General features: G+C 40.6%; 1 protein-coding gene across 2 annotated transcripts in view; it reads left to right on the top strand.

Moving 5' to 3' along the window:
- Positions 1–19,996, top strand: part of IQGAP2 (IQ motif containing GTPase activating protein 2) — a 284,130-nt gene that overhangs the window by 133,479 nt on the left and 130,655 nt on the right. For both annotated transcript variants that reach the window (XM_082457089.1, XM_082457090.1), the window contains exons 3-4: positions 10,269–10,425; positions 18,056–18,133. In XM_082457089.1, the coding sequence (XP_082313215.1) occupies positions 10,269–10,425; positions 18,056–18,133 (235 nt within the window). The remainder of the gene's footprint in view (positions 1–10,268; positions 10,426–18,055; positions 18,134–19,996) is intronic.

The raw sequence follows: 19,996 nt of genomic DNA, 5'->3' as shown, positions 1-19,996 counted from the left end.
CATTCTTATATCCATAAATGCCTCAGGCGGTTCCACTTATTTCTATTTTCCTTATCCTATGTTTAAGAAACATAGAGGAAGAAGGGTTAAAATAATGCATTAAATATCGTTTTCTAAGAAATAACTCACCAAAGAAATTCTTGGAAAAATTTGTTTAAAGAGAAGGGAGGGACTTCCCTGGTGTCGCAGTGGTTAGGAATCCGCCTGCCAGTGCAGGGGACACGGGTTCCATCCCTGGTCCGGGAAGATCTCACATGCCACGGAGCAACTAAGCCCATGTGCCACAGCTACTGAGCCTGCGCTCTAGAGCCCATGTGCCACAACTACTGAGCCTGCGAGCCACAGCTACTGAGCCCACGTGCCACACCTACTGAAGCCTGCACACGTAGAGCCCTTACTCCGCAGCAAGAGAAGCCACCAAAATGAGAAGCCCGCGCACCGCAATGAAGAGTAGCCCCTGCTTGCTGCAACTAGAGAAAGCCTGCACGCAGCAACTAAGACCCAATGCAGCCAAAAATAAATAAATAAATTTATTTTAAAAAATAGATAGATAGATAAATAGATAAAAAAGAAGGCAACCATGTGAGTGACATCTGGGCACCAGCCATCTGCTAGGTTCCATACTGGTGCTGTTTCATTTAATCCTCCATAACTCCTGAACTAGTGGCATCCTAACATCGGTGAGAATATGAGACTTACTGCCTAGGAAACTGAGGGACTTTGCCTGATTCACCATGTGGAACCAGGTCTGGAAAGTACTTGATGCTCAAAAATATTAATTGGATTAATTAATCTGTCAAGGTTACACATCTGGTGAGCGAATAGCCCAGATTCAAACTTGGGGACATGCTAATAATAATTGTGGTTAATGTTTGCCAGGCTCTTACTATGTGCCGGGCACAGTGCTAAATATATTATACAGATTCTCATTTACTCCTTACAAAAGCCCTCCAAGGGTAGATAGTTTAAGTATCTTTATTTTACAGAGAAATCACTGGTATTATGCTAGAACTAGGATTTGAACTCAGAAAGTGTGAGCCCAAATGCCATGATTTTAGTCACCAAATTGTACTGCTTTTATCAGTTACCTGTCATTTCATCATATGAAATATTACCAAGTGATTTGGGAAAAAGGAGTTCCATGGTCAAAAAAAATTGGGGGGAAACATTGCGTTAAAAAGTAAACTTGGTTCCTGACTTCAGGAATTCTCTGAGCTTTCAGGATGCTAATGCAACTTATGAATCCTCAAGAGAAGACATAGAATGCAACATTTTCTAAGTTCATTTGGCCCCCTTTCCCACCAGGACAGTATTAGCATCTCACTGAGCCAGTATTCTGTGGAGCACAGTTCGTGAAATGCTTGCCAAATTCGACAGAGGGTTGCTGTATCATCTCCTTCCTAAAGAGGAGGATGAGAAAGAGGTCCTCAAAAGCCTGCTCCGTGCCTGTTAGGTCTTGGAGTCATATATTGCTTCTTTTCATGGTATTGTAAGTCTGTGTTTTAAAGAAAATAATTAGCATTATTTTAATATTTCACATCATTTTCTTATAGTGAACCAAACAAATTTTATATGAGAGAAGGATGGGGGCCCATGGATGCCTGCCTCAGTTGTGTAATATGTGTTTTTCTACATCCCTGTTCCCCTGAGCTAATTAGGCTGCTAGAATTGTGGTGACAGTTTTTTTGTTTTTGTTTTTTTAATTGAATATAGTTGATTTACAGTGTTTTAGGTGTATAGCAAAGTGATCCAGTTTTTTAATATGTGTGTGTGTGTATACTTTTTCAGATTCTTTTCCATTATAGATTACAAGATATTGAATGTAGTTCCCCATGCTATACAGTAGGTCCTTGTTGTTTATTTTATGTATAGTAGCGTGTATCTGTTAATCCCAAATTCCTAATTTATTCCCTCCCCTCCTCGTTGTGACAGTTTTGCCTCAGCCTCCAGTGAATGGAAAGGTTTACCGTGAGAACTTAATCTAATCCTGACTTCTGACATTTTACTTCTTATTGGCACAAAAGGTGACCAGTTACACTGTACACATAAAAATATCTGGTCATTGTTTTTATTCTTTTGTAAAATATTTCATATGCTGATTTTCAAAATGTTTCAGGAGAGAAATTGACTTGTAGTACTTGAAAGTTCATGGATTAGGGCACTACATTAAAACAGGGTTTGGGCAGAAAAAGCACACTTTCTGTTTCTAGGCCAGCAGCTCTACTTAGGGGACATTTATTTCATACAGTGCTGTATGATAGAGACCAAGATTTATAGTTGGAGATTTTCTGAATAACAACTCAGAGAGCAAATGCCTCAGTGAAACAACTTTCCTGTGCTCTGCAAAGGAAAAAGTAGCACAGTAGGATGGATGGTTTGTCTCCAGATTTCTGTGAGGTGGTATCTTGGGTTTTGGTTTTGTTTTGTTTTGTTTGTTTGTTTTCGGTTCTCTTGCAAGACAAAATGACATTAATTATTTTTCTTTTTGGCCTTAACCTAAAATTGGAAAAATTTTACCTTTCTCTCCCCTTCATCCTTCTCCCAGTATCCTCCCCTGCCACACGCCCCTCCTTCTCCCAGTCTCACTTGGAACGGACCTGGTACTTTTACACACAGAAGCTACTTATGAAAACCATCTCAACTCAAAAAACAAACAAAAAAAAAAAAAAACAAATTTGAAGACAGTCTGCTTGAATGATAGAAAGGAAATTCCTTTTACCTCCATTTTGTTGTTCCTGGTAAGTGATTCAGATTTTCCTTCTGCAGAGAGAAGAGAACGCAAGCAATACTAATACAAAAGAGTCCAATTTCCCGCCCCCCCACCCCGCCCCCCGAAAGGAAAATGAGGCTCTGCGACAACCTTGAAGATGCTCATAAGGAATGGCTTCACCTCTGGTTTGGGATGAGATGTTCACATATTGGTGTTGAGGTTCAGTACGAGCAACCAATGGAAGGAACAGGGAAGAAGCAGTAAATGCGAGGGCAGCAGGAGGAGACACAGGCCAATTCTGGTTTTCTGTGGGTTTTCAGGTCAAATTGAAGACAGTCTTTTTAACCAATGGTGCTGAGACAACTGGATGTCCACATTCAAAAGAATGAATTTGGACCCTTACCTCTCACCAGTACAAAAAATTAACTCAAAATGGATAAAAGATATAAATATAAGAGTTGAAACTATGAGGCTCTTAGAAGAAAACATAGGTATTTGTGACCTTCAGTTAAGCAGTGGTTTCTTAAATATGACATCAAAGTACAAGGAAAAAAAGAATAGATAAGTGGGGGACTTCCCTGGTGGTCCAGTGGTTAAGACTTCACCTTCCAATGTAGGGGGTGCAGGTTCGATCCCTGGTTGGGGAGCTAAGATCCCACATGCCTTGCAGCCAAAAAACCAAAACATAAAACAGAAGCAATATTGTAACAAATTCAATAAAGACTTTAAAAAAAAAAGAATAGATAAATGGGACTTCATCAAAATTACAACCTTTTTGTGCTTCAAAAGACACCATCAAGGAAGCAAAAAGATAACCCACAGAAAGAAGAAATATTTTCAAATCATGTACCTGATAAGGGATTTGTATACCAACTATATAAAGAACTCTTATAACTCAATTATTTAAAAAAACCCAGCTAAAACATGGGCAACGGATTTGAAAAGACATTTCTCTAAATAAGATATGCAAATGGGCAATAAGCACATAAAAAGATACTCAATATCGTTAGCCATCAGAGAAATGAAAATCAAAACCATAATGAGATGCCACTTTGCATCTACTTAGGATGGCTATAATCAAAAAGACAGCTGAGTGTTGGCAAGGAGCTGGGGAAATTAGAATCCTCACACACTGCTGATGGGAATGTAAAATGTTGCAGCTGCTTTGGAAAAGTCTGGAAGTTCCAAAAAAGATGAAACATAGAGTTACCTTATGACCCAGCAATTCTACTCCTAGGTATATACACAAGAAAAAGCAGAACATATGTCCTTGCAAAAACTTACACACTAATGTTTACAGCAGCATTATTCATAGTAGCCAAATAGTGGGAAAAACCCAAATGTCCCTAAACTGATAAGTAAAATATGATATATATCTATACAGCAGAATATTATTCAGCAATGAAAAGGAATGCAGCACTAATATATCCTACACGATAGATGAACCTTGAAAACATTATGGTAAGTGAAAGAAGCTAGTCACAGACGGCCATGTATTTTATGGTTCCATTTATATGAAATGTCCAGAATAAGCAGATCTATAAACAGAGAGTAGATTAGTGGGTTGGAAAATTGGGAGTAAATGGGGAATATTGTAAATGAGTTGTAGGGCTTCTTTTTGGAGTGATGAAAATGTTCTAAAATTGTTAAGTGATGGTCTCACAACCCTGTGACTATGGTAAAAGTCACTGCATTATACATCTTAAAAGAGTGTATGGTGTGTGAATTCTCTCTCAATAAAGCTGTTACTAAACACAACAAAATCATATAATTAGTGTCGTTCAGAACTCCATTTATAATTTTAGACTCTTGGACTAAAACTCAGCTCAGAGTTTTAAGTGACCTCTTCCAGGGCATCGAGCTAGTGATTCGAAATCCAGACTTCCTGAACATCAGGCCAGTTGTTTTCTGTATTGTGATTGTGACAAGAAGTTGGACCCCAACAGACCATAAAAATCACACTTAATGAATTTTATTGGTTTGGCTGGGTAACACTAGCTTTGTAACAGATAAGCCACTGAGGCTGAGGTTGGCAGTAGAAGTTTAATTCTTTTTCGGGTAAGATTCAGTAGCTTAAGGCGAGGATGAGGGGGTACAGGAGGCTCTGTACCACACAGATAACCCAGGTCCCTGGGTTACTCAGGGACCCAGGCTGACGGGAGATCTTCCATCTTCTCTTTCAAGGTCGCCCTGGGCTTTAGCATCCTGCTAGCAGACGGGGGGAGGGGAGAGTGGAGGCTTTTGAAACATAGATCCAAAGGATATTGAGCCCACGTGATGACTGGGTACTAGTTTAGAAGCTTGCATATCATGGTCCCTGCTTCCCTGTGAGGTAGTTTAATACCCTGAGAGCGGTGTTAGGGAGCCAGCCTAACTGGTTATTCTGGAGCAGAGTTTACTGACTGTTCCAGAAAAATGGTCTTGCTATCATCAGTCAATCTTTGTTGATCGTATACTGACTAATAATTGATAAGTTTCCAAGCTGTATATTATGAGGAGACCCTTTGAGGTCCTGCCTTGTCTTGCCAGAGTTCTCGAGGAGGTGACCCCATTTAGACAGACTCTAAGCTTCCCATACCCAGCACCCAGCTGCAACAGCACCCACAAGACACAGCCGAGGCTGTCTGTCACTTACAGTTGTGAGGCAGGTGACTGACAAAGATGGAGTTCCAAGGGAATAAATGTAACCCTAGGACGTTTACTCAACTTTGACAGCGAAAGTACTATGCTCTGACCTTACGCTGAAGAGTGAAAGCGTCTGCATCTCCAAACCATGGGGCCTTTACTCCTACTCTGGAAGAAGCCTGGAGTGTCCTGTTACCACTTTTATTTTACACTAGGCTGTGAGGCTGCCTTCTTCTGTTTGAGTCTCAGAATTAAAAATTGGAATTTGAGGGGCTTTTTAAAAAAAAATTTTATTGAAGCACAAATGATTTACAATGTTAATTTCTGCTGTGCAGCAAAGTGATTCAGTTATACATACACATATTCTTTTTCATATTCTTTTCCATTATGGTTTATCACAGGATATTGAATATCCTGTGCTATACAGTAGGACCTTGTGGTTTATTTATTCTGTATGTAATAGTTTGCATCTGCTAATCCCAGACTCCCAGTCCATCCCTCCCCCACACCCCTCTACCTTGGGAACCACAAGCCTATTCTCTCTCTTTTTTTTAAATAAATTTATTTATTTATTTTTATTTGTTTATTTTTAGCTGCATTGGGTCTCCGTTGCTGTGCGCGGGCTTTCTCTAGTTGCGGCGAGCAGGGGCTACTCTTCGTTGCGGTGCACGGGCTTCTCATTGCGGTGTCTTCTCTTGTTGCAGAGCACGGGGTCTCGGCACGTGGGCTTCAGTAGTTGGGACACGCAGACTCAGTAGTTGCGGCTCACAGGCTCTAGAGTGCAGGCTCAGTAGTTGTGGCTCACGGGCTCTAGAGCGCAGGCTCAGTAGTAGTGGCGCACGGGCTCTAGAGTGCAGGCTCAGTAGTTGTGGCTCACGGGCTCTAGAGCGCAGGCTCAGTAGTTGTGGCGCATGGGCTCTAGAGTGCAGACTCAGTAGTTGTGGCTCACGGGCTTAGTTGCTCCACGGCATCACAAGCCTGTTTTCTATATCTGTGAGTCTGTTTCTGTTTTGTAGATAAGTTCATTTGTGTCATACTTTAGATTCCACATATAAGTGATATCATATGGTATTCGTCTTTCTCTTTCTGACTTACTTCAATTTAGTAAAAATTATAATCTCTAGGTCCACGCATGTTGCTGCAAATGGCATTATTTCATTATTTTTTATGGCCGAGTAATATTCCATTGTATATATGTACCACATACATATTCTTTATCCACTCATCTGTCAATGGACATTTAGGTTGCTTCCATGTCTTGGCTGTTGTAAATAGTGCTGCTGTGAGCATAGGGGTACATGTATCTTTTTTTTTTTTTTTAATTTATTTATTTACTTATTTATTTTTGGCTGCATTGGGTCTTCGTTGCTGTGTGCACGCTTTCTCTAGTTGTGGCGAGCTGGGGCTATACTCTTTGTTGCGGTGTGCAGGCTTCTCATTGCGGTGGCTTCTCTTGTTGTGGAGCATGGGCTCTAGGTGCGTGAGCTTCAGTAGTTGTGGCACATAGGCTCAGTAATTGTGGCTCTCAGGCTCTACAGCACAGGCTCAGTAGTTGTGACGCACGGGCTTAGTTGCTCCACGGCATGTGGGATCTTCCCGGACCAGGGCTCGAACCTGTGTCCCCTGCATTGGCAGGCGGATTCTTAACCGCTGTGCCACCAGGGAAGTCCCAGGGGTACATGTATCTTTTTGAATTAAAGTTCTTTCCGGATATATACCCAGATGTGGGATTGCTGGATGGTATGGCAACTCTATTTTTCGTTTTTTGAGGAACCTCCATACTGTTTTCCATAGCGGCTGCACCAGTTTACATTCCCACCCACAGTGTAGGAGGGTTCCTAGAGGAGCTTTTTGATGTCGTTCAATTAGTAGCTCTATGGCCTTGGCTTTTCTGGGCCTCAGATTAGCATCTGCAAGTGGTGATCCTAATAGCACCTTTTCTTATGGGGTGGGCTCGAGGATTAAATGATTATCCCCGTCAAGTATTAAATCCAGGTTCTAGAATAAAATAGTGCTAATAAACACTAGTTACCATTGATGGTAATAGCATTTTCTTTTGACTTTCAAGGTAGTGAAACATTGATGCCTAATGTTGCAAAAATGCTACATTTACAAGTCATTGGCAGTGTCCTAAAAGATGTTATGATGTAACTGTGATGCTTGGAAAACGTTTTTCTTAAGCAGTCAGAATCTTTCATTTAATAACAATCTGTTGGGTACCCACTATCTGTAAATACATTTGCAGGACAAAGGGATTATGAAAAGGAGGAAGAGATAGCTTTTGCCTTTGAGTACTTCATGATGTCATATGCATTAGCAATGGCTACATTTTAAATAAGCTATAGTTAACCTAAGTTTTTAGAATAGTTAGTGTTTTCAGCCAACTACACATATACTCTAACACAGACAAAAATTAAGGTGATTATCTTTTTAAAAAGTAAGCCCAAGTCTAAAATATCACACTTCAGAGTTGTTTTTATTTTAGCTTCCTGCCCCTTGGTTCCAAATGTCAATTTATCTCCCCCACTCCTACTACAAATTGTCAATCTACCTCTCTCCCACCCTTCATACATCTACCACCAATTACGGGATTATTATAAAGCAGTTATATACTGTTGTGTTCAAAACAATTTTGTACATTTTTTCAAGATAATTATTTGAAAACAGGTTTGTTTTAATGTGAAGTAGCATAATGCTGTAATTTGTAGTTTATTTAGATTAGAAACTTGGTCTAGTGCAGTGGCTTTTAATTTGGCCAGATTTTTATCAAAAAGGCAACGTTGTTATTGACTTCTTACATTTTAAAAAATTCATCAAGACTTTGGTACTCTTACGTTCATTTGAAGCCCTTGTTTGTTATGTGAAAGCAAACTTGTCATCTCATTTTATCAGTTCCTTGTTCTCCCAGTTTCCCCAGTCCCCCTAGGATGTTAGACCTGGGAGAGACCTTAACATCCCATCCTTCTCATCTCCTGCCCCTTTAGCAGAGGAGAAAAATGAGGCCCAGAGAGGTTAGGGGGCATGCCTGGGGTCACACAGTGGATGTGGGGCTGAGTCCTCCCTCCGCAAGGGGCCCCTCTCCCTGGCTGGGAATATTCTCTTTCCTTTGACCCCCTCCTGCACTTTCTAAGCTGTCACTAAGTCTTGTTACCGTTTCCTTGAAATGCCTGCCTCTTGTTTTCCTCCCTTCCCATGTCTTCCTGTCTCATCCAGTCCCTCAACTCCTCACAATGGGAAAGGCTGACGGAGCGCTTATCTTTGGGGCTTCCATCACACAAGATTACTTTTCTCTAATTACCACTGTCAGCCTGTCACTCCTCTGCTGCGAAGCTGCCAGGAGCTCCCTGCTTCCTGTGGCAACAGACGTCATCACTTCTCCTCTTACGCCAGCTCCTTCAGAACCTCACTTCACTGTGTGTGCTCAGCTTTATTCCTTTCTTCCCATGAACCCCAAAGGCCCAGAGTCTTCTCTGGGTTTGCTCTGTGAATCAGCCATGTTTCCTTTATGGCTTTAGTATGTCCTGCTCCCCAGCTCCGAAGCGCTTCCCCTGCCTTTCCAAATACTCCCCTTTTCTAGGCCAAATCCAGATCCCACCACCTTCTCACTGTTTTCCCTATTACTCCAGTGATAATCCAATGATCCCCTTTATTCCCCAACTTTTTCTTCTTATGCACTAACATGTAGCATTGGGCAGAATAGCCTCTCTTACATGGCTCTCTGGTTTTTCCCCACAATTGTGCTGCCTTCTCAATTATGTTTAATGCTCTTTGAAGGCAGGGCTTATGTTCATGTTTTTCTCATATACTACACGTTTTACATCGCCTAAATAAGTGGTCGGTAAATACTCCTTGCTTATCAGGGACTCTTTGAGCTTTTAAAAGACGTTGGCCAGAGCTGCAAGCCACTGAGACGTTTTACAGTGTTCACTGCTTGGATCAGGTTGTTAATACTGCAGAACAGCCCTCTCCCGACTGCCAGGTGTCGATGGGATCGGCGCTGTTGTTGTTAATGATCTTCTGGGGGGACTGGCTATATAGGTGTGGAGCTCACACGCATAGTTGGTGATTGGGCGGTGGGTTCGTGGCAGGGAGGTGAGAGCTTGCACCCCTGCCTCTTGGGTCTTACAGTAGGGAAGAGTTCTTCAAGAATGGGTAGGAAGCGCATTATTCTCTGAGCTCCACAGATTCTCAGCACACCAGTGTGAAATGGGAACTGGCCTGGCTCCCCTCCCACTGTGTGTTTTTGAGCCAGTAATGACCTTGGTGCTCTCTTTTCTACGATACTGGCACAATGTCCTAAGATTTAATCTCATCTTTTTCAGAATCCAGTAAATAGCTTCCCAAAAAAGGTAAGCATGCTGTAATAAGTTCCTGGTATTGGAAAAAGGAATGTGTCTTAGCTAAAGAAGACAGCGTCTGCTTTCTGAATTGCACTGTCCCTTTTCCATGCTTTCTACCTTTCCTGGTAGTCATTTCCAGACTGAGGCAACTGCAAATTTTACTGCACCTGGGACTACACTCTCCCCACAGCATAACCCCTACAAGAATGTCCTCCACTAAGGGCTCATAAACTTGGAACTGTTTTTTTCTGTAATGTCAGCAAGACTCATTCCACCCATACAAATACGGTCTGGGCTTTTTCCTCTTTGGCGCAAAAGAGAATTGGCAGAGACTCTGATAAAAAGTGAAGTTGACAAGCTCTGGCTTGGAAGTGAGTTCAGTGCCTCTGGGCTTGTCGTCCCCCTTGTTCCTGTGTGTTCTGAATTCTTGTCCCACCCAGAAAGTTCTCTCTTCCCATCTGTGACACCTAAAGATGTTTCACATCCTGCTCCCTTTGTTAATGTCTCCATCACAGGTAGTAAGATACTGCATCTCTTCATTTATAGAAAGTTACTGAACTGGAGTCACCTTAAGGTTTTTTTAATCCCTGTAGGTGGATGGAAGTCTGCTTAGTTGAAGAATTGCCACCAACCACTGAACTGGAAGAAGGCCTCCGGAACGGAGTTTACCTTGCAAAGTTAGCCAAGTTCTTTGCCCCCAAAATGGTATCGGAGAAAAAGATCTATGATGTGGAACAAACACGTTATAAGGTAACTGAGATCTAATTGGTTCTGGCCTCCAGCTCAAAGTGAAAGTTCAGTCTTTCCCTTCCTTTCCTTTCTTTTAATGTTTCTATAAGGATTTTGTGGGAGATGGGGTGTGGGGAAAGGGGATGTCTTTGGTCTTTTAAGCCTGTTAATAATCATTCCTGAGGCAGCAGCAATTTTAAAAGCAAAGCATTTTTCTATTTCTGGTCTGAGGCCGAGAGACCTCTGCTTTGTGGGGCTTCCCAACTCCCACCCCCATTATTCCTTCATGGAGGTCATTTTATTAGTGCTAGTAACTGTAAGAGCGGGGGGCCCTCTACCCCTCCTTTTTTCACCATCAACACAGTTTATTACTCCCCTTGTTCTCATCAAGGAATAAAGTACCCAACTGGGACTTGAACTTGTGGCCCTAAAGAGTTAGGCCCAAGGTGATTTAAAAAAAAAATTCTGATATTGAATAGTCAGGAGCTCCTTTCCCTTTGGTGTTTAAAACAAATTAAGACTACCCTTTTTATATGGAACTAGTTTTAAGAATTATTTCATGGCTAATCTGGGAAGGCATATGGGTGAGAAAACCAAACCAAAATAAATACCAATCTTGTATTCATGAAAAAAATTCTGATATTTTACAGATACATGTTTAAGTATTTTCAGGTAAGGTGATACATCTATGATTTGCTTCAAAATAACTGGCAGGAGGGTGGACAGATGATTCAAGACTGGCCATGAGTTCATAGTTGTTGAGATTAGATGAGGCATGCAAATGAGTTTATTATACTATTCTATCCAATTTTTATGTTTGAAATTTTCCATTGAAAAGTAAAGGAGGAAAAAGTAAACACCAGCCCGAAAGACCCCTTCATCATACGTGTCTTCAAAAGGGAATTTTAAAATGTGTGCCGTTCCCTCCTGGAACACGTGATCCGTTCTCCACTTCGGGTCAGGGTTTCTAAAGCTTCTTTGAAACTTGATTCTTTATTTTCGTAATATATTGTATTTGGTTTTTTGTATCAGTATTTTATATCTGCAGATTTTCAAGTATCCTTAAAAGTTATTTCTCTTAAAATTTCAAGGGTAACATTAAGTATAGTTGAAAATGGAATGATTTTCCATTTATTGCATGTCACACTACCCTTCAGTTGTTATTGAGACAAAATTTATTTTTAAAATATGTATATTGAATTCAGAGCAAATGTTTGAGTAATGGTTTATGCTAACAGTAGACAAGATGAATTGACATCTTTTTTGACAACTCTCTTTTCATCATCTAGCCTAAAAGGGAATTGAGCAAAAGTTTCTGCCTTGAATAACGTTATGAATAAAAGTGTTTGCATATCTTAAAATAAGTTTGAGTTTATTAAGTCATGTGTTTATTAACTCTAGATGTTTCTCCCTAGAGTTAAGTTTTTGGCCTTTTGAAAGACTTAAGTGAAACAAATGACTTAACCAGCCAAAATTAAAGTTTTTTTTTTTTTTGAGGAATACTTTAAAAGTTCAGAAAAGCACGGTAAAAAATAATTTGTATCCCCCTTACAACAAAATAAATGAACATTTATCCACATTTTAGAGCACGATTTTTCTTTTATTTTCATTACTGTAATGGTAGTTACCAAGATCTAGGCCTATGAGTACTAACAGCCATGTAGATTTGATGATAGAGTGAAAGTGTAGTTGGCTCCAGGCCTCCCTGGAAAGGGATTGTGGGTATTTTGTTTTGATGTGTGGATAGTGAGAATCAGGCCAGAAAGACAGACCTTTAGTGAAGGTGAGACTCAGAGCAGCGGGTGGGCTAATTCTTCCCTCTCCTGGCACATTATACACCTTGAATATAGGTGTCTCTTCCCAGTTCAGCTGTGGACCCCCTTATGGCAACTTAAACAGGTACTGTTTCCTCCTGGCATCAGAGATCCTATTATTTGAATCAGTAGCAGCTTCTCTTTGGGATGGGGACGGGGAAGTGATTCCAATTTCTTGTTAAAAAATAAAATACCTGCAGCACCTAAGCAGATGGTGGCATCCCTGAGCAGAACGTCGTGACAGAGGGAAGTGTTCTGTGTTGCTGTCGCCCGTGCCGTCAGGCCCCCGCTGGGGTGCACAGAAGAAAGGATGCCAGGAGAGGCATGGGAAGAAGGGAGGTGGTGGATGGAGGGTGGTAGATGCCAGCTGTGATGTGGGAGAAACACGGGACGAATGGAAACTACCCCTCTGTTAATTCACTGGAGAAAAGAGGCTTTTCTAAAAAAAAAAAAAAAGAGGCTTTTCTTTTTCTCCATTTATTAAATCCTTGAAAGTGTCCTTGAATGGGAATTGTCAGTGATTTGCCATATAATCATAAGTTTTTATTTTAAGGCCATTTCATTTCTTCTACAGAAATGAAAGGAGACCAGTATTAGTGGGCAGGAGACTTAGCTTCCCGTTCCTGTGTTCTTCAGGTCTAAAGTCCGTCACGTGGTCCTTTCTAAGGAGCTCTAAATCACGGGACTGCGGCAGAGACGTTGAAACACAAGGGAACACTTGCTAACCTAGGCCCGTCTCTTGATGTGCCGCCTGGAAACCATGAGTTCGGTGAACCCAGGTGCTCGCTGCAGGGTCTGCCTGGACCGCAGCCATAAAATATGACCCACCTGTTGGGCAGGGTGTCCCCGAGGCAAAAGCTCTGTCCCAAATCTCAAGGCCTCATTTGTGGCACTGATGATGGCTTTGAGCTAAGTAGATGGGAGCTTTCATGCTGCCCCATCCTCTTTGTCTGCCAGCTTATGAACAGCCTTGGCCCTTCATTAACTTAGGTTTAGAAAGATATGCTAGGTATTAGAGTTAAACCTTCCAATGATGAGTGTTCTTTCCCTGACCATTCCCACCACCCCCTTCCAGGTCTGAGTTGCGTGATCATGCCATGCACACATGGACACACCGCGGTGTACTGTAATGATTATTTTGTCATGAAGGCAAGAACTGTGTGTGTCTCCTATGTCATATCCTCAGTGAATGCTGCAGGTTCTGGCCCATAGGGTGTGCTAGGGAAATAGCTGTTGGGTGAAGGAACGAATGACAGTAGTTCATAGCAAGCCAAAGTGCTCCGTTTCTTGTCTTCTATGCTTTATTCAATACTTCATTCAATATTTACTGAAACTCTTCCTCTAAGGGTGATGCTCAAACTTCCTGTGGGACCCCCTGATGGGTGTGTGTTAAAAACGTCAACTTTTGGACCCCATCCCAGACTACTGAGTCAGGCAGAATCTTAGCCAGGGACCCAGGAAGCTGCATTCTTAATAATCACCCCAGACAGCTTTTTTCTTATAGTCTACAAAGGTTTGAGAACCACTGCTCTAATAGGCAGACACACATTAATATAATACATTTTAATAAAGTTATACAGAAAGCAGATAAAATTGTCCTCAGATGGAAATACATAAAGGATAGGACTCAACTATCCATGCAGTACTTATTAGTTCCTACCATGTGGCAGCCGCTGCTCCAGGCACCAAAGGCAGAGTGGGCAGCAGGGCAGACATGATTTCATGGTCAGTTGGAGAGACAGACCGTGAGTAAAATAGACAGTTGTGAATTGTGATAAGTGTATGAAGGAAGAAATGAAAGCCAGAATTATTGACAGATAGCCATGGGCTTCTCTGAGGAGGCATTTACCCTGAGGCTGGAAGAATGAGAGGAAACTCGTCCATGTGGAGAGTTAAGGGTAGGGAATGGGGAGGATGGTCCAGAGAGAAGGGACCCATTTGTGAGAAGCTCAAGGAAGAAAAGAGCTTGGCCAAGTTGAGTGGCTGAAAGGCTACGGTGAGGGACAATGGTAAGAAATGAGACCAGGAGGGAAACAGAGACAGATTACTCAGTGACACATGAAGGACCTAAGTACAATGAGTGACTTCATCCTAAGTACAGCGGGAAGCTGTTTCAGTGTTGGCAGAGACGTCATGGTACAGGATGTGCTTTAGAAAGATTTCTCTGCTGCTATGTGGAGAACACATTGGAGGGAGGGTGGACGTGCAGGCAGAGTGCATGAGGGGATTACTCAGTCCAGGTGACAGGTGACAGTGGCCTGCAGAGACAAGAAGTGAGTGGATTCAAGAGGGAAAACAGAGGGTGAATCCTGGAAAGGGGCTGGAAATGGGTGGAGGGCAGTGAAGAGAAGACGGCTGGGTAGATGGTGGGAGCCAACCAAGAAGAGTGTGGTCAGTTCCGAAGGGAGTTGGGCTGGTAAAGAAGCCGGGAAGGTTTCCATGGTGGGGCTTGAAGGATGAATGTTCCCAAGCCAACTGGGATGACCAAGAGAAAGAGGAGGAGGAGGTAGGAGGGGCATTCCTCGGAGAGGATTCAGTCTGATAAGGCTCAAAGCCAAAGAACACTATCACTCTGGACAGTGCATTGACAGTTGCAGACGTACAATAAACGCGCATTGAACATTTAGGTCGGCCTTAGATAGGGAAAGCAGACACATAGTGGTCAGTAGTATGAGCTGTAGAACCAAAACACCTCAGAATCTGGCTTCACCACTAACTTTGCCTCTGTGAGCTTCAGTTTCCTCCGATGTAAAGTGGGAAAATAGTAACAATATCAACCCTGTTGAGAAATCGTGAAGAACAAATGTGATCTATGCAAGGCGCTTGGCCCAGTGCCTGCCTGATAGAGGTAAGCACACTGTAAGTGTTACACTGTAAGTGTTACAGTTGTTTGTTCTGAGACTCCGTGAGCAGTAAATTGACCAGAATATTTGGACTTGAAGTCAGGGAATTCTGCAAGCTAGTCTTGACCCAGAGCTCAACAAGTTAGGTCAACTCGAGTGTCTTAAACACTTAGGGCATCAGTTGCCTCATCTATAAAATGAGCAAATTAGAATAATTACTGGTTTTAAACTACCTCATAGTTCTAAAATGCTTTGATCCTAATATGTAAGAAGTTACCATCCAAAGAAGACTTACATAATACCTCATCTATTCCATTTAAACTGCAGTAATCTTTTGGGCTGGTGCTGTAGTAGCTCAGCAGTAGAAAATCAGCATATACTCTCTAGTCTAATACATGAAAGAAATTAGGTAGATGTACAGTAACAGCCCTTGGCCAAGTTATGACTGTAGACATACCACCTAGCCTAATATATTAATATTAGTGTAGAAAAAATGAAACTGGTGAAAAAATAGACAAGCTATAAATGGTTATAGTGGACTAAGATTATTTTGAGCCTGTTTGGAAGATTGTTTTTGTTCTAATTGAAGTAAACCTGGTAGATTGAAGATGTTCATGCAGTTCGCTCACTGAAGCTTACTTCTTCAATATGCAGGCGTGGACCATAGGGTTCTGGAGTCAGCATTCCTCAGGTGTTTAAAGCGGACGAAGGATTTAAAATCTATCATTCATCCACCGTAGAAATATGACTAAGATAACCCCCCTTTCCTTCAGTGCCTCTTACGTGAAGCGCTAAATCTTTTTCTGACCTTACAGGTGAATAAAAGCTTCAAGCCCAGTCTTATAATTACAATAACTAACATGTATTGCATTTTAGGTGTACTTTGCAACTAAGTGTTCTATGTATAGTCTCATTAAATCCTCAACCCAAAGTAGCATACCGTTCCCTTTTGTAGCTGAGGAACCAAGGTTCGAAGAGATTTGTAACTTTCCTGAGGTTACCTAGCTAATGAGACCACTAGATGGATGGGATGATTTTGTTATATAATTTGGATTGTTGAAGGCTATCAGCCAAAGACTCTCAGAAACCAACACAAAATTATATTTATTTAAATACGATGTGCCAAGAAAAAATGCATACCCACGGAGCTATTAAGGAAGAGAAAATAGGAGCTTAGTGGAGATTTGAGCTTGTACTGAGTGATTCTACTAAAGATTTAGGGAAGCAAGGATCGTTGCAGTGTTGTCAGGAAGCGGGATCAGTTTGGTGTCTTGGTAATTTTTATCTAGGAGGTGAGAATATTGAATAGGGACCAGATTGTCATCAGTCAAGAAATAAGTCGCCCATCTTAGTTGGAAGAGGACGATGTTTAGTTACTTTGTGGTGTTGAGGTCCTCTGCCCTGACGTGATTGAGGATTATCTCCACTTTGTCCCTCCACAGTCGCAGACTGGCCGTTTCTGAGGTCGCAGAGTGTCCGTGTCTGAGAAGTGTTTGTATTCTGCAAAAGCTGATGCGGAGTTACCCTCAGACACTACCACCCGGCTGTGAACTGTCTGCGTGCTCTCTCTCTCTTTATTCTTTTCCATCCTTCTTCTCTTTCCATACCCTTCCCCCTCCCTCTTGTTATTTCATAGTAATTAGCTAATCTCTTCCCTGTGAAGAATAATCCCCTGGTCATTATGTCCTGCCCTCTTCCCTGGGGAGTGTTAGCACAGGAAAGGTTTTCAGATCCACAGACACCTAGTCTTGAATCCCAGCTCAGCCCCTTAACAGCTGTTTGACTTTAGGCAAGTCACTTCATCTTTTTGGCCTAGATTTCCTCATCTCTAAAAAATGAGAATGATAACTACCTTGCAGGGTGTTTTGAAAATCAGAGATAATTTATGTAAAGTGCTTGACACACACAGTCCAATCTTAATAAATAGTGGCCACTATCAAAAGCACGTAAATATTTGTCAAATGTTAATTTGCTTATACTTTATAATTTCTTACAGCAACAAAAATACTTTCTGTTAAATCAATTATTAGATTGTAGAAGGTCACAAAAGATGGGAAGAGCTAGACTTTCTGAATGTGATGATCTACCACTGGGTGTTAGTTATGATGAAACTTGCTGTAGTTACTTCTTATTTTATTTGAAATGAAAATAAAATACATAACATTACGGAACACATTTAACTAATCAAATATATAAGATCATTTTAAAGCTCACAGTGGTTCATTGCCTGATAAAACTTCATGAGATAGCAACAAGAATACTTTATGCAGAAAATAATGGCTGGCTGATTAAGACTGTAAGGAATGGAAAACATAGCCTATTTTTATTATATGAGTAGAAAAAGGTCTTGTAAAATATTTCCAGTGAAAGTTTACTTCTTGTACAAGGCCAAGATTAGAATTAGATTATAGAAGGAATAAATACTAAAATTAGCTCTGAATCGTGGGGTGCTTTTTGTTTTCATCTTTGTATTTTTCTACATTTTTCAGGTTTTTTACAGAAATCGTACTACATTCGTGATCAGAAAAAATGGTTTGGCAGAGCCAGAAACCACCAAAAAAAGGCATTTAGTCTTCTAAAAATCCTTTTTTTCCTGAAGTTACAGTCCTCTCAGCTATGGTTGCCACAGTGTTGACATGGTGTGTGTGTGTGTGTGTGTGCGTGAGCACATGCTCATGTATGTGCACATGTGTCTCATAAAACATCCTAAGGCGTGCTAGACAGAAAATGGTCTTTGAGATTCTAGTTCAGAATTACCTCAAATTCTGGGAACTGGGACGGTCCATCCCAAATGGTTGGAGTGTTGCTGAGATAGTGTCATCTCCTTTATTGGATCTCTGGTTGTTTTATGTGAGCGTTCATAACACAATTCTAGGAGAAAGACAATTGAAAGCATCCTGCTAATGAAAAAGGTTATTACTTTTTTGACTCACTGTTTGTGCTTTCCCTTCTTTCCACTCCCCCTCCCCCAACCATCACCCATCCTCACGTTAGAAGTCGGGTCTTCATTTTCGACACACGGATAACACCGTCCAGTGGTTAAGAGCGATGGAGTCTATTGGTCTACCCAAGGTAAGCCTGAACTGGGAAGACAAAAGGGGTAATGCAAACACCTCACTGTGGAAAGGAATTTAGTAGACTGGGGTATGTTAATGCAGCAAATGTCCTTATTGCCTCAGAAATGAGATATGTGAGAACTAACAGAAATATGGAAAGGCCTATAAAAAGTAACATATGGCAAGAACTCAGATTGAGAACAGCCAGGTGAAAGTGTGTATAAATTAAACAAGGTATAAAGCAGAAACTGACACACCATTGTAAAGCAATTATACTCTAATAAAGATATTAAAAAATTTTTAAAAAGAAAAAAAAACACTTAATATAAAAATTAATTAATTAATTAATTTAAAAAAAATAGATTAAACAAGGTCAGAGCGGGCTTTGGCTGGTAGATAGTTGATTTAGAAGAGCCACCTCCCTTTTTTGTGTTGCTTTTTATACTTAAGATTCCAAGTCTCATTGTATCCGTACATATTGTATCACTATAAATCATCATTATAAATTTATTTTGATAAAGTATTATTATAAATCATAGTATCACTTTAAATTTTACTGGCTAGGGGGGTTAGAGCTCTTACTCTTGAAATAGATCTCCCAAATCAAACTCATTCAGCAAATATTCAGAACTTGTTAAATTCAAAGAGCGGGCACCCTTACACCTGTGAGATATACAGACAAGTGGAGGAAATGAAGAAATAATTACATGTGATAGAAATTGTCGAGCTATTTCTTAAACTTCTTATTTTGAAATAATTTTAGAATCACAGGAAGTTGCAAAAATAGTACGTCTTTGTGTAAACTTCATTCAGCTTCCCCTAATGATGACATCTCATAACTGTAGTACAGAATTAAATTGACATTGGTGTATTAATGTTAACTAGACTCCAGACTTTATTCAGTGTTCACCATTTTTATATGCATTCATTTGTGTGTGTGTGTGTGTGTGTGTGTGTGTAGTTCTATGCATGAATAGATTTGTGTGACCACCACCACAATCAAGATGCAGATACTGCAGAGAGGTTGGCCATTATATATAGCATCCCTTCCCCAGCCCTGTCTCCTGGCAGCCACTAATCTATTCTCCATCTCTATAGTTTTGTCATTTTGAGAATGTTATAGAAATGGAACTATACAGTAGGTAACCTTTTGAGATTGACTTTTTTCACTAAGCATAATTCACTTGAGATCCATCAGGTTTCTATATGTACCAATAGTTCCCTTTTTTGAATTGCTTAATATGTACAGCTATTTTAAAGAAATGATTTAAGAGTGCTCCAGCAAGGGTATCAGCTACTGACTTATTTAGACCTGTGTTGTTGTTCTTATTAGTAATCCAGGTTTGCAATTAAAAACACACCCCACAACAAAAACAAAGGACTCCTTCATGTAAATTATGAATGCTTTTTTTACATACATTTGTGCTAATACCTGTTTTAACTCAGTTCCTTTTTTCTTGCAGTAGTCAATGTTGATCTATTTTATTTTGCCTTTTTTAATCAAACTACTTTCCCTTCTCCTAAAATGTTGAAAACTGAATAGTGTTCCTTTCTGGGCAGTAGTTATAATACAGAGTTCATATTTATTTCTAAACTGCCATTTAGTAAGTATTAACAGGGTGTTGAGTGGTAAACAGATTAATAAAGACAGACATTCAAATGCAGTTTTTCTGTATGAGGCAGCATATGTTAGATGAGGATAATTTCATTATGATTTAAACCTTCTCAAATTGTGTGTATGTTGGACCACATTTATTTTGATTTTAAGCCAAACAAGTAATCCATGTAACAGAGTCTATTTTAACCCTGATGTTTATTATGAAGTCAGTGATACATTACATTGCAGGAAATGAGAGGCCAACAGTATACTGAATTGACT

The sequence above is a fragment of the Balaenoptera physalus genome (genome assembly GCF_965194825.1).
Source record: "Balaenoptera physalus genome assembly, chromosome: 3".
NCBI lineage: Eukaryota > Metazoa > Chordata > Mammalia > Artiodactyla > Balaenopteridae > Balaenoptera > Balaenoptera physalus.
This window is presented reverse-complemented; position numbering and strand designations above follow the sequence as displayed.